Source organism: Nematolebias whitei, chromosome 1 (genome assembly GCF_014905685.2).
Source record: "Nematolebias whitei isolate Nwh7 chromosome 1, NemWhi1, whole genome shotgun sequence".
Taxonomy (NCBI): domain Eukaryota; kingdom Metazoa; phylum Chordata; class Actinopteri; order Cyprinodontiformes; family Rivulidae; genus Nematolebias; species Nematolebias whitei.
The window spans coordinates 53,893,649-53,912,108 of NC_056498.1; the positions used below are offsets into that span (position 1 = coordinate 53,893,649).

Sequence of the window (18,460 nt, forward strand, 5' to 3'; positions counted from 1 at the left end):
AAAAAAAAAAAAAAAAAAAAAGCTTCCTTATTAATTTTTCTGCGCTTGTCTTTTCCTTTTTTCCTCCTTTTCCACTGACTGTTTGGACAAACAGCTTTTGAACGCTTCCGCTGTGTGTGTGTGTGGTGGTGGCCGGGGGAGGGGGGGTAAAATAAACTTGTTTGCCATAAGAAACAATCTATTATGTATGTATATGTACATAATAGATTGTATGTGTATATATATATATATATATAGCCTTAGCCTATAGTTTGCATTCTCTCTTCAAAGCGACCCCCCCTCTAGAAATCCCGCTCTGCAGAGCTCCCCCGCACCCCACCCCCCCAGCAGACACAGCCAATGGTTGCAGCCATGTCTCCCACTTCATAAGTGAAACGAAAGAAGCGCCTTTATTACTTTTTGTCATCCGGGCTCTTTTTGTGCACTGGGGTATTAATAAATAAATAAATAAATTTAAAAAAATAAGTCAAACCAACTTGTCTGAAAACTTTATGGACACAAAAAGATGGAGTGGGGGTGGGGGGTGCTGTGTGCACGAACACCTGTTGTCCTGTGGACGTCTCCTCCCTCCTCAGCATCCTCCTCGTGACAAACAAAACAAGATGCATGCCGCTGATTTACAGCCGCACGGAGCCACGCGCGCGCGCACGTTGATTTGTGGCAGCCGCGCTGTGCAAGGCAATCCTGCTTTGTCATTTGATCGATAAGGCAGCAATATTTATAAATCCTGGGGGGGGGGGACCTTGGAGCCAGTGGTACATTTCCAAACTGGGGCCAAGCAGTGCTGGGTTCAGCTGTGGAGCCTTCACTTCTCATCCTGACTAAAAGTTTCACTGAGTAAACACCAGATTATTCCAGACTAGAGGCCAAAAAGCCTTTGATTCTAGAAGTGAAATATCTGGGATAATGCCCAAGATAGGAATTAAAGAGGAAAACTCATAAAACCAACACAGTCATTGCTGACGTTAAGAAATCATACTCTTTTATTTATTTATTTACTTTCGTCCACGAATATTTGATTAAAAACTGTTATTGACATTCATCAATTTAGAGATCAGACTGAATATAAGCTGAAAAATAGCAACTAAACAGCATGAATAAAAACTGGGTTCAAAGTAACATTTAATATTAACAAAATATATTTTCTGATAAACTAGAACATAATTACCACAATTTCTGGACTACTGAGCGCACCTGAATATAAGCCACGCCCACTAACTTTAAGAAGTTATTATTTTTTTTTTTTAACATATGTAGGCCTCACTTGTAGCCACGGGTGTCCATGTTGTAACATAAGCTATTTACAATGAAATACTTTATTAAAAACTTTTAATTAAATATGTATCGGTAGAATACACAAATATGTACAGTAAATTATTATTTTTTTTAAACAGTGTCTGTAACAAGGCTGGTTAAAAAAAAATAAAAACGGTAGTAGTGGACGGTAATTTTGTTGGTCAGATTATTATTATAACTATTATTATTATCATCATTATTATTATTATTACCTTTATTTATACAGACAGTCTCATTGAGTCATGAGGAACCCCCGCACACCCACCCAAGAGAGACATGTACTGGTCAGCTATGTGAGTGCACAGGTGTGGCGAGGCTAAATGTTGTGACGGCATGTAGCTCGTTAGCCCGTAAAAAATAATCCATAAATTAGCCACTACATTGTATAAGCTGCAGTATATGGACAAAAGGAACAGTTTATAGTCTGTTAATTACAGTACCGTAGTTCACTTCTGAAGCCATTTTACTATTATTTTTTTCAAAGTATTACTATTTTAGTATTAACATTTGTATTATTAATAGTACAATTTATTATTATTCTATTTTTATGTGTTTAGTTATTCATACAATATTTTGCTAACGTTCAGGCACATTTCACTCCCTTATTTAATGGCAACATTTTACAATCAGATTTTGACAGATCACGAGTGCTTGTTTGTGTTTTGAATGACTCTCACCTACTACCACAATAAAGTGTACCTCAAAACCTGTCAAATTAGCTGATTTACAGCCTTTTTCTTTGTTTGGTAAGGTTACTTAGCTGTGGCGACCATCTTGAATAGGTTTAAATTCAAAAGGTATTTATAGTTTTTTTTTTCTTTTCGGATTATAAACTGCAATATCAATGAACAAATCTGTTTTCATAGATAAGGCAAACCGGATTATAAGGCTCACTGTCAATTTTTGAGAAAGTTCAAGAATTTTAAGTGTGCCTCTCATGGTCTGAAAAATACGTATTAAATGAGTATTTAGTAATTTATTTTGGAGCGTTTCATCAAAATCTATCCAGTCGTGCTGGACTTTGCTAAATCTTGACACTGTAAAGCACGAACGCGTTCACTGACTCGTCAAAAACATTATTGTTACTCCACCTTCAGCGACGGGCAGTAAAAAAGACGTCTCTCCAATATGTTTTGGAAACAAAAACACCATGTTTTAATTCCAAAACAAAAATATACACTAGTGAGGATACTAAAGTTAGGCTGGTTACTGGAAAAAAAAAATATTAAGATGTAAATAATTAACAGTTAAGAACATTGTTGCAAACCATTGTGGCACGTTCCACACCAGTATATCTTTCAAACCAACAAAGTCCATGCTCAATAATCTAGGTATATAATCCAACAATTTTCAGTCAGGTCATCTGGACAGTTTCTTTTTTTTTTTTGTGCTGAAACGTTTCACCTTCCATCCAGAAGGCTTCAACAGTCAAGGAAACGCACAAGACAAAACTGATTCTTCCCCCCACAGCTTACTCCAAAGTGGAACAAACCAGTTATGATGGTCTTTTTGGCACGCCCCCTCCTCCAGCGCCGGCCCTCTCCCTCGTCGACAGTCATGTCAAACTAGTTCAAAACCAACAAAGTCCATGCTCATGTATCTTTCAAAGTTTAAACCACTGATAATTATTATTTTGACAACAATCAAACCATGATCAAAACGGACATTTTATGTGTGTTTGACATGAAATAAACATGCTTTCTTCAACATGCTATTGCTTAAGTTGCTGAAAATCGTCTATAGAATCCAACAGATTTTATGCATTTTGGTCTTGATAATTTTAAATGAATCCACATCTTCCTCAGTGACGTCTACACGTTCTTTCTCCAACTTCTCACTCTGGATAATCGCCTCCCCCTCGTGCCATGCAGGAGATGAGCTGACAGGAGACCAGTCGCTGACTAGGGATTTTTGTGTGCCGCTTTTGATGTGTTCTGTAACTTTATGAGGGCTTTGCAGCCCCCACAACACAAAAACTCCCCAAGGGAACATGTCAGTGTTAACGTCAACCACAGAGAAGCTGATTGCATGGCATTAACATATACCCTTCTATTAATGTGATGTGTTTACATACTGTTTTACCCCAATGTCAATGCACTTCCTGTTTGTCTCAATACTGACTGGAAAGTTAAACGGAGCACATCAGCACCAATGAACTGACCACACTGCTGCCATTCTGTCCCCTCAGCCAGACAGTAAATGAGCATCTCTTTAACGTTGCAACATCTTTAAATTCCTCACATGCCCACATCAGATTATCTAGACGCTGGGACGTGAGTTTGAAGAGCGCCTCAGGCCGTGCACTTCCGGCAACTTTATGAAATCTTGAAAGACGACAGGCAGAGGAGGAAGGTGGGGAGGCAATGCTGGGAAATGATTCCATCCATCTTGGATCTCCTGATGATGGGCAATTTATATGAGCCTGTGGGCCACACTGAGTGTATTAACTGAATGAGCAGAAAGAAAAATGAGCACGTATTTCTGCATAGCTGGGGAACTTCTATTAATTAAATGTGAGCCTAAACTCATAAAATGGTACAAAGAAGTGAGAGAATCTACAGAATGGGTGTTTTAAATGAAGCTCCGTTCGGCTGAAAGGGAAAACAGGTGATGGCGGTGTGGTTGCAAACTTGAAAAATGGCTACCGTGTTCGTCCCGCTCTGCTACGCATGAACGTCTGCTTCAATGAGCATAAATGAAAACAAACAAAATCAAACTGCCAATTATAAATCAATGCTGAAACATCACCTCACTGCACCGTGCATGCATTTTTACAACATGTTTACACATGGTTCACACACACACACTTGCACTCAAATACAACACCTCATTTGAATAATGCACACTTCGTGTTCCCAGGAGTCCATCATGAGTCACTGCCACTGTGAAACTTGCAGGTATTGTAAACATCACCCACATCGTTACTTATTCAGGTTGGTGGCTTCCTGTTCCCACACACACAGATTAATGCAAAGCACAACCAAACACCCGCAGCAACTTTAGGTTAGATTTAATAAAAATTAAAAAAAAGATAACCTCACAACTTCCGTCTTCATATTTACGCTTGAAACGGTTTCCAATTAGTGTTAGTCCCTTCTCTGATATGACACCATTAGAAAGCACATTCCAACTAAGGCATGAGAAGCAGCTTTAACACAAATAAGTTAACACAAGTCAACAAGTTTCCAACAAGTCTCTGAATCCACAAAAGTCCTGCGTTCCTTAAACACAACCCACCACATCACCTTCCAAACAGCTTGAACGCAGCATGAAGTACATATACATAAAGCAAACCAATATTTATTAAAATTTACTCTCTCAAATATAACTAAAACAAGCATTTCTAGACCCTAGCATGTGTTTCTTACAGTAAACAAACTATAAGTTTGTTTGAATGATGGTGTAGTGTCCAACATATGTCCCTCAGAAGACTGAGGGGGGGGGGGGGGTTGCCATCAGAAACAGGAACCGTCTCTTACGCCCCTCTCTGTGTGCTAATCTACAAATCTGGGAGTCAGTAAATACTGACCACCCAAAGACAGTGACTGTATGATAATTAACCCTCTGTGTTTATTATTCTATTCTTGGGTCAGACAAAGTGACTCCTCATAAAATTATACCATTTGTGCTAATCAACCATCTTTCCTGGGAAGGGGCACGCTTGGCGTCTCCGACAGGACTCTATATCAAAAGGAAAGGTCTGAAGCATGTCATAGCCCACGAACAAGGACTGTGGTTGCCATGACAACCAGGATGTACACCCACCAGCTACACAGCATCAAACAAAACTCTGTTTGTTTACAGTATTGTGTCAGGAACCAAACTTGCATTTGTGAAGGAAATAGTTTTTTTCTAATAATGTAAGCAAAAGCCATTGTTTCCCTCTGAGACTTTGCAAGGAGGGTTATATAATTAAAATTAATTTATGTAACTTGGTTCACACTAGGGCATTAACAGAGTACTCAAGTAATCTACACATCGATTGCTAGGACATCTATCGAGGTTAAAAATGTGACGCTGAGTATCCGTTGTGACGTCATATTATGTGACCACGTATGACCGTAGGGGGCGGTGTTGCACTGTTGCAGGTCACAGAGTATGGTGTAACACCGGGTCTAATCCACCGAACCAGAACCAAGTTCGGTTTAAGTTTTGTTTTTGACGTGCTGCATGTTTCTTCACGTTGGCAGTTTAATAATAATAACTAATAGTTTAGTTTTTCCTGTGACTTATTTGCAGTATGATAAATGGTAGGAGCATAATACACGCTCCCAATGTTTTGTTGGTCTTTTTTTGTAAATAATTGGCTTTTTTTTGCGGTTTTATTTATTTATTTAATTTTGTATCTTGAGATCTATGACGTCATCAAATACTCTAGTTCTACTCGGGTTTTATTATGTTAATGTCGAGTTTAAAAATTATATACTCGTTCAACCCCTAGTTCACACCCACTGTTCGTAGCTGAATTAGATTGGTTAAGATCAGAGGCACGGTTTCTTCTGGTGTCAGGTAATACTGACACGTCAGGGCAGTTGAAGAAGTTGTCCGATGCTGGCAGAAGTGTAACATCCTGGTGGAGCGTTGGCTCTGGGCCAGCCCAGAAGTCCATGGGACTCCAATCCAGTCAGCTGAGAGATGGAGAAAAGTTCTGGTAACTTCCTCAGACATCCCCGGAGTGATGCATGCACAGCTGGATCAGATGTGGCCTGGGAGGAAGACAACCATAATCATATCCATAGTGGTAATGAGATGATGATGGACGTCTCCTGGTGGGACAAACATCTTTCTTCTGATGAGAAGAACAACTAAGCGCTGGCTCGATGTTTCTTAGACGTAATTTAGTATATTTATCCGATATAATGTTTACCTAAATTTTAATATAAGAGCTAAAATTTTAGTCCTAAATTTTAGATAACTACCTCTTCTCAAAGTTAAGACTATTTACATAATGCACCCTCTGAAATAATACTATTGGTTATTCATTCATATTTCATATATATTTGCCACATTGTAATTGTACAAACTGAAATAAACGTTACATAATTGCGATTTTAACTGATATCATTTTGTGTCTTTATTTGTGGGAGGGGAACCACAACAATGCTAAGAACTCACATTGTTCTTTTGATTGAGGTTGGTCAACATTTATTACATAACTTTGAAGGGTTAACGTAAACTTCACCACTTGCTCTTGCTGAGATCGGATGCTTCTCCCCTCTCCTCCCTCTCCACTTTGCTTTGCTGCTCTGTCTGTGAAATTGCTTGTGAGCCTCTCTTGCATATTTTCTGAACCATATTTATGGACCTGTTTTGATCAGTTGGTCCCTCAACTCAATTCTTAACATTTCTTCGAAGAGAAGACAGGCTTTAGGCGAGCAGATTTGCCCTGTTGACACACACGCAGTTGGATATCTTATCGACTTGGAAGACTTGATGATGTGTCTATCTCTGCTGTCACTTGTGGATTTTAAGGACGCGTATTTAATAGGATTTACAATAACTAGTTCCTGCTTTTTGGATTTGTCTGGTTGCTGGTTTTATCTACAATCAAGGAAGTCATCGGCAGCAAATTTTGGACCCTATCACGCTACTTGCCTTTATGATGGCTTGGTTCGTGTCTCGAGTACCCAGACTCAAATGCTTTGGACTGAATGGATCAGATCTCGGGGATTTTACTCAGTCACATTCCATCGGTGTGGCCATGTAATTTGGACATTTCGGAATCGAGTGGACCAACACAGACTCAAGGTAGATGTCATTAAGTTCTGCCTGTCCCCCAAACAACTGTGTGTTTATCTGAATTTGGCTCCCTTGGCTGGCCTTGAAGGTCATCTTATCTGAATTTGCCTGGAGAACATGCGATCTGACACTCACCACCCCCTCCCTGAGGAATTTCCAACTGATAACCAGATGAAACTAGCTGAATAAACTTGTGTCATCATTTCAGGACTCTTAGATTCTCATAGTCGTTATTCTTGGCCATTCCTCGACATACCTCGAGAATGTTTATGGATCTCACCGGAAGGCATTGACTAATTATTACATCTTTATCAGAACTCTTACAGTGCCCTTGAGAGCATCTATGATCATGCTCACCGCTCTCGTCTCCCCCCTCTGCAGAATGTCTACATCACTATGTGCTTGTTTGTGCAAGGTGTTTTTTAATATCAGTTTTTTTTCTTTTCAGGCAGGAAAAACAATGTCTGATAGGGAATTTTTTCGCCTCCAATTCCTACATGTGTCTAGTTTACCACTTTTATTCTCTGTCCAAACAGGTCTCACTTGTAAATGAGTCTTTGAGGCTCAATGTGACTTATCTGTTTCAATAAAGGTTGAATGGTTGAATGAAAAAAAAAAAAAAACACCAGTTACAAGGTGTCCAGACCTCTCTAAGTATATTTCTACAATGGGAATTAAGGAGACAGCTACATTTCTTCCCACATTTGGATAATTTCCAAACAACACCACATAATTCTAATATTAACATTCAATTTTCTTTTTAGGGTTAAGTTTATAAATGAATATTACTCCATTAGGCCAGAGCCAGCAATTAACCATGTTTAAGGATAGCATAGATCACTTTTTGATGTGAAAATCCCTGTAGTAGGCGGCACAGTGGCGCAGCTGGTAGAGCTGCCGCCTCTCAATGAGAAGGTCGCCGGTTCAAATCTCGTCCAGGGCCTTTCTGGGAGGAGTTTGCATGTTCTCTCTGTGCATGCGTGGGTTTTCTACGGGTACTCCGGTTTCCTCCCACAGACCAAAAACATGCATGTTAGGCTGATTGGTAACTCTAAATTGTCCCTAGGTGTGTGTGAGAGCGTGAATGGTTGTTTGTCTCTATGTGTCCCTGTGATGGACTGGAGACTTGTCCATGGTGTCCCCCACCTCCCGCACAGTGACTGCTACACCAGTGATCTCCATGACACGAAAAGGAAGAAGCTGCTAAAGATGATGGATGGATGGATCCCTGCAGTAGCCAATATTTTCTTGGTTGCCTCGGCGACACCTACTGTGTAACAATCCTGTTTTAAAGGCTTTGAACCATTTGATTTGCGCTACGGATGATATTTACATGTAAATATCATCACTGAAATATGTGGCCCCTCACATGCAGTTTACCTCACAACCTGATTCTCCGTGTAAGCAAACAACCGGTGGGTCATTTTAGGAGGTTAGTAAGAGTTGGAGTGCCTCCTGATGTTTTTTAACTTATCATCAAGATCTAATATCTCACTAAAAATTAAATTTGATCAACTATGGAAACTCGTAACCTTTGTTTTTGTCAAACATACCAAAATAGTGCTACTTACAAATATGAGCATATAGCTCTTACACATTTTGGGGTTCTTCATCAGTGCAGTAGCTGCCAGTGTTTGCTGTGACCTGATTGGCTCCAATCCAAGATCTCCAGATGTTCGAAACCTGAATCTGCAGCAGCTGCTTTCACACCTTCAAATGTGAATTATTAACACGATGGGATTTGTCAGGAGGTTTAGTTATCGTGGGGAAATTCAACAATTTAGCACCGTGCAGTAGAAGCAAGCGGGTCATATTGAACATTATTATTATTATTGTTATTATTATTATTATTATAGTATTGGGGTGCGAGGTGGAGCAAAGGCTAGAGAAGGTGGAGCTGTGATCGGAAGGTCATCGGTTCAATTCCCCAGACTGACAAAATCAAAACATGTGGGTGGGAAATGTGACGCACCCACACCTGCTCCACTCTCATTTGCCCCACCCTGGACCCTTGAGCAAGACCCTCAACCCCCACCATCTGCTCCCCCGGGGCACCCCAGATGGCAGCTCCCTGCTCCACACAGAGGGCTGTGGTAGCTCGGTATCTGTAGTTGCATCAGGAAGTGCATCCGGTGTAAAAACAATTGCCAAGTCTTTGTGTGAGTTAATTCACTGTGGCGATCCTTAAAGAAGGGAGCAGCCGAAATAATATATTATTATTAATGCACATATATTTGATGTTTTTGTTTACAATTCTTTTGTTTTTATCCTGCTCCATGTTGTTTCATTTCATGCCCCTGGTTTATATCTGTCTACCGTGCAGCTCTCTCCGTTCATGTGGGTTCAGTTTAACACCGTCTGTGTAAAAACATCTCAACATTTCCCTTGTTTGCTGCCAGACTGTCATGTCCACCTGTCTACTTCCAATCTCTGTCTTTCTGCTTTCATGTTTTACCTTTTTTCATTTCATTTAGCTTCAAGGTCTGGATTCCTGCCTCGCAGTATTTTGTTCTGAGTTTTACAATTTTCCATGGCTTTTGTATGTTTCTCTGCATGTTGGTTCCATCCTTACAACACGGATAATGATAGAAAACATGACGTACAATTCAGAAGTGCTTGGATCCAGCAGCTCTATTAATAGACCGTGATTTTAATTTCACCTTTATTATTTTAAAATGACTCCAGATTTAGTTTTATTTCTCAAAATTATATTTCAATGCAGGTAAACGTATCACATGTGGCTAAAAAAAGATGGGAAATAAACAAACGAAAAGTACTTTACCTTTTTTTTTTACTACTTTAAAAACATTGTATTTTTAACATTAGAAAATCTATTTCAGAGATAATGACTTCCAATTACTTTAACAGGAGAAGCAAAATATGCTTTTTCATTTTAGAATTCCTTAAATAATTTGAGAGGAGAATTATAAATTGATCCAAATTATTTTTCTGCTTCTAAAATTCAAGTGGGTTTAAAACATCAAGCCACAGGAGCATAAACTTGTTCAGTCAATTGTGTAAGTGGCTTAAAATAAATAAACAAACAAGCAAAAAGCTATTGGAATATAAAAACTACATGGGATTACAATCCAAACATGATGATTTGAGCCCCCCAAATATAGCGTTTGAAGTAAAGTACTGCTTGAATAAATACTCATTTTTTTATTTAATATTTTCCAATGCAAGCCAAGATTTTAATGGTAAAAAAAGTTTTAACATTGTTTTATGTTTTATTTTGTTATATATGTCCATCCATCGATCCATTTTTTTTACCCGCTTATTCCATTTTGGGTCACGGGGGTCGCTGGTGCCCATGTCCAGCAATCACTGTGCGAGGGGCGGGGTACACCCTGGACGGGTCGCAAGTCCATCACAGGGCCACATAGAGACAAACGAGACAAACAATCATTCACTCTCTCACTCACACCTAGGGACAATTTAGAGTTACCAATCAGCCTAACATGCATGTTTTTGGACTGTGGGAGGAAACCGGAGTACCCGGAGAAAACCCACACATGCACGGAGAGAACATGCAAACTCCACCCAGAAAGGCCCCTGGACCGGGGTTTGAACCAAGGACCTGCTTGCTGAGAGGCAGCAGCTCTACCAGTTGTGCCACCGTGCTGCCTTGTTATATATGTAGTGGTGTTAAAAAAAAAAAAGTTAATGAATAGATTTTTTTTATTTAGTTTAATTTATTTAAAGCAAACAGCAAAAAACTAAATAAAGAAAATACATAGATATGTTTCAAAAGCATTACTTTGCTATTTACTTTACTTCTTATTAACATTTACTTGTTAATTTGGCCTATTAGATTAATTAAAACGTGTTGAATATTTAACATCTAAAAACACAGTCTTGTTTATCGGCATGATTTTTTAAAAGAATCAAATACACATGTTGTCTTGTTAATTTGGATTCACTATTTGAAATGCAAACAGAACATATGCAAAGGTCCCATGTGACGTAACATCAGGGGCATTTTCATTTTTCATTTACCCTTTATTTATCCAGGTAGTCTCATTGAGCCACGAGAACTCATTTTCAAGGGAGACCTGTTTTAGGGAGCAGATGGTGACAAATGAGCAAATTGTGATAAAGGTCATTATTTTCCATAATGTAATGATAAAAATGAAACTTTCATATATTTCAGATTCATTGCACACCAACTGAAATATTTCAGGTCTAATTGTTTTAATACTGATGATTATGGCATACAGCTCATGAAAACCCAAAATGCCTGTCCCAAAAAATTAGCATATTTCATCCCACCAATGAAAGACAAGTGTTTTTAATACAAAAAACGCCAACCTTCAAATAATCATGTTCAGTTATGCACTCAATACTTGGTCGGGAATCCTTTTGCATGAATGACTGCTTCAATGCGGCGTGGCATGGAGGCAATCAGCCTGTGGCACTGCTGAGGTGTTATGGAGGCCCAGGATGCTTCGATAGCGGCCTTAAGCTCATCCAGAGTGTTGGGTCTTGCGTCTCTCAACTTTCTCTTCACAATATCCCACAGGTTCTCTATGGGGTTCAGGTCAGGAGAGTTGGCAGGCCAATTGAGCACAGTAATACCATGGTCAGTAAACCATTTACCAGTGGTTTTGGCACTGTGAGCAGGTGCATGAAGTGCTCCAACATCTCCTAATAGCTAGCTGCATTGACCCTGCGCTTGATAAAACACAGTGGACCAACACCAGCAGCTGACATGGCACCCCAGACCATCACTGACTGTGGGTGCTTCACACTGGACTTCTGGCATTTTGGCATTTCCTTCTCCCCAGTCTTCCTCCAGACTCTGGCACCTTGATTTCCAAATGACATGCAACATTTGCTTCCATCCGAAAAAAGTACTTTGGACCACTGAGCAACAGTCCAGTGCTGCTTCTCTGTAGCCCAGGTCAGGCGCTTCTGCCGCTGTTTCTGGTTCAAAAGTGGCTTGACCTGGGGAATGCAGCACCTGTAGCCCATTTCCTGCACACGCCTGTGCACGGTGGCTCTGGATGTTTCTACTCCAGACTCAGTCCACTGCTTCCGCAGGTCCCCCACGGTCTGGAATCGGCCCTTCTCCACAATCCTCCTCAGGGTCCGGTCACCTCTTCTCGTTGTGCAGCGTTTTCTGCCACACTTTTCCCTTCCCACAGACTTCCCACTGAGGTGCCTTGATACAGCACTCTGGGAACAGCCTATTCGTTCAGCAATTTCTTTGTGTCTTACCCTCTTGCTTGAGGGTGTCAATGATGGCCTTCTGGACAGCAGTCAGGTCGGCAGTCTTACCCATGATTGCGGTTTTGAGTAATGAACAAGGCTGGGAGTTTTTAAAAGCCTTAGGAATCTTTTGCAGGTGTTTAGAGTTACGTCGTTGATTCAGATGGTTAGGTTAATAGCTTGTTTAGAGAACCTTTTCATGATATGCTCATTTTTTGGGACATGCATTTTGGGTTTTCATGAGCTGTATGCCATAATCATCAGTATTAAAACAATTAAAGACCTGAAATATTTCAGTTGGTGTGCAATAAATCTGAAATATATGAAAGTTTCATTTTTATCATTACATTATGGAAAATAATGACCTTTATTACAATGTGCTAATTTTTTGAGAAGGACCTGTAGACCAGATGTCCTCAAATACTGCGACAGAGGACAGAGCATGCTCAGTTTGCATATAGTTTAAAAATGGTTTTAAAATAATGGGTTATTGATTAGTCTGCTCTCATCAAACCTGCGCAAATGGGGTGAAACAAATCTATAAATATTTAAGCTGCTCATCTACCTGATTCAGACAAAATACACTAAACACAAGATTATATCAGTTTCTTCACCAGGACAGTTTTCCATGTAAAAACTCTGCCAGGTGCCATTGGTTAAATAAAAACAGAAGTTCTGTAAATATGTTCACAAATTTTAAGAAACTGCACACATGGATTTGCAATCTCTTGTCTCAGTTTGCTTAATCCATGCACACAGTTTACAACACCGAGGGAGTGGATTGAAAAAAAAAAAAAATGTTAGCAATCAACATTCAACTTGAGAGCAAATATTGGGTCAAATTTTGTTTAAATAATTTGAAAACTTAGATCAATTCTCACCTCCAGGTTCAATATTGGCTAAACGACAAACTCTGAACGTTTTCTACCCGCAACAAAGAAAGACAAGATATTGAGTCGCACAAACAAGTCATACTCTAATCCTGACCAACTTTTAGGAACTGTCAGCAAAGCAACAATAAAATGAACATCTGTCAAACATACCGTATTTTTTGGGACTATAAGGCGCACTTAAAACCCTTTAATTTTCTCAAAAATCAACAGTGAGCCTTATAATCCAGTGTGCCTTATATATTAATTCTTGTTGTGCTTATTGACCTCGAACTGATTTTATGTGGTACACGGTGCTCAAAAATGTCAAAATGAATTTGTTTTGCTTAATGCGCCTTATAATGCGGTGCGCCTTTTGTATGAAAACAGACCCGTTCATTCATATTGCGCCTTATAGTCCGAAAAATACGGTACATATTTCTTGTTTAACATCTGGAAAAGGCATAAATGTTATATTCGTGAATTCCTGATGTGGCAAAACTATTATTGCTGTCAAATAGTTTATTTAGACGTTTAAAATTTTGAACTGCCTAAAAATCCCTGTTTCAGTTGCGGTGTTATCTGGTTCCCTGACTAAATAAAAATTAAATAAACACAGCACCTGGTATTGCAGATACAGTGGTGCTTAAAAGTTTGTGAACGCTTTAGAATTTTCTATATTTCTACATAAATATGACCTTAAACAACATCAGATCATCATACAAGTCCTAAATGTGGATAAAGAGAACCCAGTTAAACAAATGAGAGAAACATATTATACTTATTCATTTTTTTATTGAGGAAAATGATCCAAAACTACATATTTGTGAGCGGTAAAATTATTCGAACCTTTGCTTTCAGCACCTGGTGTGACTCTTTGTCTCCCCCCCCCCACACACACACACACAACAATAACTGCAAATACACGTTTCCAGTAACTGTTGATCAGTCCTGCACACCGTTTTCGAAGAATTTTAGCCCATTCCTTCTTACAGAACATCTTCAGATATGGGATGTTAGTTTCCTCACATTAACTGCTCACTTCAGGTCCTTCCACAACATCTGGATTGGATTAAGGACTTTGACTTGGTAATTCCAAACCATGAACTTTATTCTTCTTGAACCATTCATTGGTAGAAGCACTTGTGAGCTTATGGTCATTGTCTTGTTGCATGAGCCACCTTCTCTTAAGATACAGTTCATGGACAGATGTCCTGACATTTTCCTTTAGAATTCTCTGATATAATTCAGAATCCATTGTTCCACCAATGATGGAGAGCCGTCCTGGGCCTAATGCAGCAAAACAGGACCAATGCACGATACTTCCACCACCATGTTTCAAAGATGGGATAAGGTTCTTATGCAGGAAGGCAATGTTTTCTTAACCCTACATTTAGGACTTGTGTGAAAGTCTGATTATATTTTAGGTTATATTTATGCAGAAATATAGAAAATTCTAAAGGGTTCTCAAACTTTCAAGCACCACTGCAGTTTCCTAAACTATGGGAACACATTTGTATAACCTCTGTTTTTATTTTAACTGCTGGCACCTACCGGGCTCCAAATTTTTACACTACAGTACATGTATAACTTTTAAGATGTTCAAAATGGTTTTCCTCTACAAGTCTAAATGCTAAACTCATTTGATTACATTAATATTTCTGTCACTGTAACCCTCACTTATGAATAAATAATAATAATAAAAATAACCTTCAATTGAATTAAAAGAGGACGCCACATTAAATTGCTAATGGTTTTGATCATCTTAAGCTAGGCATAACTTCATGCTGGTTTTACAACACGTGAAACAATAACGTGGATTGAGCAGTCTCACAACATTCACCAAACTTTCTCATAAACCTATTTATGTCTTACACATTACATTAAATGCAGACATCTTTACTCTTTTTAGTATTGTAATTTGCCAGTTCATCACTTTTATTTTGTTTTTAGCCATTTATTTCAGCTCACCTCATGCCTTCAGGTCAGGCAGCTTGCTGCCTTCATCTGGTTTTATATTTAGCCAACATGTACCTGCTCTGGTCTTCAACAGGCCGCTTTGCTGCACTTCAGTGTTTGACTGCTGCCTTTGGTCTCATGTTTTCTCACTTATAGCCATCCCTATGGACCCACTTGTTCTTTAGTAGATACCATGCCAGTGTTGCACCTGTGCTGCTTTTATGGTCAGTAGCTGTGGACAAGCTGTTTTAGTGATGCCAATCCTGTGAGAATATCTAATCTATGTTTGTCTCATTCACTTTATGTTTTCCCCTTTTTTATATCATGTTAAAGCATAAAGGACAAACGAGGTACTCCTCGATAGGATAGAAGGTGTTAAATATGGGTTTGCGTGATATTGGTTTGTTTTGCACTCTGCCTCATTATCTCTCCTCAGGCTTCAAGAATTGTAAAATAGTAAGGAATTATAAGTCAATTCAACTATATTTATAGAGCACATTTAAAACAGAAGCTGTTAGCAAAGTGCTTAACAATAGCATTAATGAGAGTAAAAATAATGGAAAAAATAATATTACTGAAAATAATTAAAAACATGGAATACAGAACAAAAAATACTAAATCAAAAGATACTACATCAACTCACACTGTGTGAAATGCCAGAGAAAACAGATGTGTTTTTAGCAGCTATTTGGACACAAGAAGGGAGGTGACATGCCTAATGTTGGGGGGAAGGTTGTTCCAGAGTTTGGGGCCCATGACTGAAAATGCCTGATCACCTCTGAGCTTCAATCATGTTTTTGGAACAGCCACAAGCAGATGATCTCAGGGTCCGAGAGGGAACATATGGTTCCAGTAGCTCAGAGGGTGCAAGGCCACTTAGGCACTTATAGGTAAAGGAGAATTTTAAAATCTATTCTAGTATGCACAGGGAGCCAGTGAATGGAGGATAGAACTGGTGTAATATGCTCAAACCTATGACTTTTGGTTAAGAGCCGAGCAGCAGCATTCTGGATGAGCTGGAGACAAGATGGAGGCCTGGCTGAACCCAGAATAGAGTGCATTGCAGTAGTCCAGCTGGGTCGTGATAAAGGCATGGACTAGTTTCTCAAGATCAGGTCTAGATAACACTGGCTTGAGCTTAGCTACTTGTCTTAATTGGAAGAAGCTTTTCTGCAGAACAAAGTTGATTTGTTCGTCGAAATTTGAAGCCATCCATGCCTGAATGTCATCCAGACAGTTTAGGAGAAGGTGAGTGGAGCAATCACTAGTTGGTTTCAAAGGCATGTAAATATGACAATCATCAGCATAACAATGTAATGGAAGACCATGTTTCCTCAGGATGGACCCCAGTGGGAGCAAATAGAGTGAGAACAGAAGGCGTCCAAAAATTGAGCTCTGTGGGACCACATACGAAAGAGGCATTGAAGCGGATGGATTATTACCAACCTTGACACAAAAACTCCTTTCACTCAAGTATGAGCAGGACAATCCACATCAGCATCAATAACATTGCCAACTTTAAAGCTGTGTACTTGAGGACTCCAATTAATGTTGTTTAACTTTTAGTCATCCTCAGCCATCTGGCCTGCCTTCTGATTGCCATCAACCCCGTAACCTGTAGCCTTGGTTGTTTATAGCAACAATTCAGCCTTCCTCTTTCCTCTTTGACCTACAGCTGATCACCAGAGCTCTCAAGACCTACAGATTTTCTGTGCTCAGGCTGCCCACCTCATCCAGAAACCCAAAACACTTCCTTCCTCTCTGCTCTTCACTTTCAAACCAACTTAGTGAAATAAAACCATCAAGCCTGCAAAAAATGTTCAGCTACCTGTTCAGCAACTGACAAATATGCATCAAATCAGCTTAAAATTCACCACAGCGCATGGAAGTAACAAAAATATCAAGCAACAAACAAAATCCTTAAAATAACAAACATAGGTAACTTCATACATAATGTAGAATTGAACTGTAAAAATGTTTATTTTTCAGCAACTCATGCGGTAAAACTTGGTTTATCTTGTTTCCATTTTTATGTACACCCAGCTGTTAAAATGCACACGTTATAATAAATGTTTTTACTGCTTTGAATATATTATTCATTGTAAATGTATATGGCAGTGGTAAAGAATAGAAAGTGATTTTTTTCTGTGATTATAATGTTCAAGGGGTGATTGTATGAGTCACGCCTGACTCATATTAAAGCCTTGACGGGATAACATTACAGCAACACTGCAGCTGTGGCACCTCAACTCCCAAGACCCAAAGGCATCAAAAAAAAACTTCACAGATTTACAACAGCTTTAAATCACGGCATGTTCAAATCCCTGCAAAACAAAAACATCACTTCACTTACATCTGTCTTATTTGACTCTGGAGGAGTGTGACTCCCGCATATCTATCCTTTTGTTCAGTATAAAAAATATGACAAACAATAAGTTCTCAGTTAAAATGCCCACTTACATTATGCTGCTGTCCCACAGTGCACAGTATGGGTTCATTGTTCCCTGAAATGCAAAAGAAACAAGAGGTTTGATCAATTATGGTGAAAAATGCTCATTTTTTAATCATCTCATCAACTATATCAACAATTATAACATGTACCGTACTTGCTGCCTATGTCTAATAAAGTGGAAAAAAACAAATACGTCGCTTTGCCGTATAAGTCTCATCTATTATGCGTCACCGCTGACCACCCAGAAACGTGAGCCGGTGTTTTGTGCCAAAAATCGATTGGCTGCCATATGGCGGCCACGGAAATGTGCACGGGAGGACTTTAACAAGAATTTAACAAGATTAACAGTTAAAAACAACTATTTGTTTGCTCGAAATTATACCAAAGGTGTGTCTCGGTTTAACTTTTCCCTTAATAAATGCACTATTTTGGTCAAATGAGCTGCATTTCAAAAATCAATTTGCAGAAGCAGGAACGCGCAGAGAGAGGACTCGCTGTGCATTTCTTCGAAATTGAACAAGATAACCACCTAAAAACAATTATTTGTTTGCTCGACATTATAGTAACGGTGTGTCTCAGTTGAACTTTTCCTTAATAAATGCACTTTAATGGTCAAATCAGCTGCATTCCGCCTAGGCAGCGTGGCGAAATTCAGATGATTTGATGTTTGCGCCAGGAGTTCTGGAGCAAGACAAAGGTGACTTGGTATGGCAATCCAAGTGTCTCATTAATAGCCACTTTTACCTAATTAATGAGATGCTTGGCTTGCCATATAATTTCAACACCAGAGGATCTGTGTTTTGAACCTGTACGCTCCACACTGGTTTGTTGTAATATTTATTATCTGCATTGTTTTTATGTCTATATTTTTGATTTACTTAATTTTGTATATTGCTTCGTGTGTTGTCTGTTGTTCTGTCTGTACAGCACTTTG

At 39.1% G+C, this 18,460-nt stretch overlaps 1 protein-coding gene across 1 annotated transcript in view; it reads right to left on the reverse strand.

The window, feature by feature from the left end:
• adgrb3 (adhesion G protein-coupled receptor B3) overlaps nucleotides 1–18,460 on the reverse strand; it is a 155,440-nt gene that overhangs the window by 23,039 nt on the left and 113,941 nt on the right. Inside the window, exon 16 of the mRNA XM_037678726.1 lies at nucleotides 17,535–17,578. Coding sequence (XP_037534654.1) covers nucleotides 17,535–17,578 — 44 coding nt within the window. The remainder of the gene's footprint in view (nucleotides 1–17,534; nucleotides 17,579–18,460) is intronic.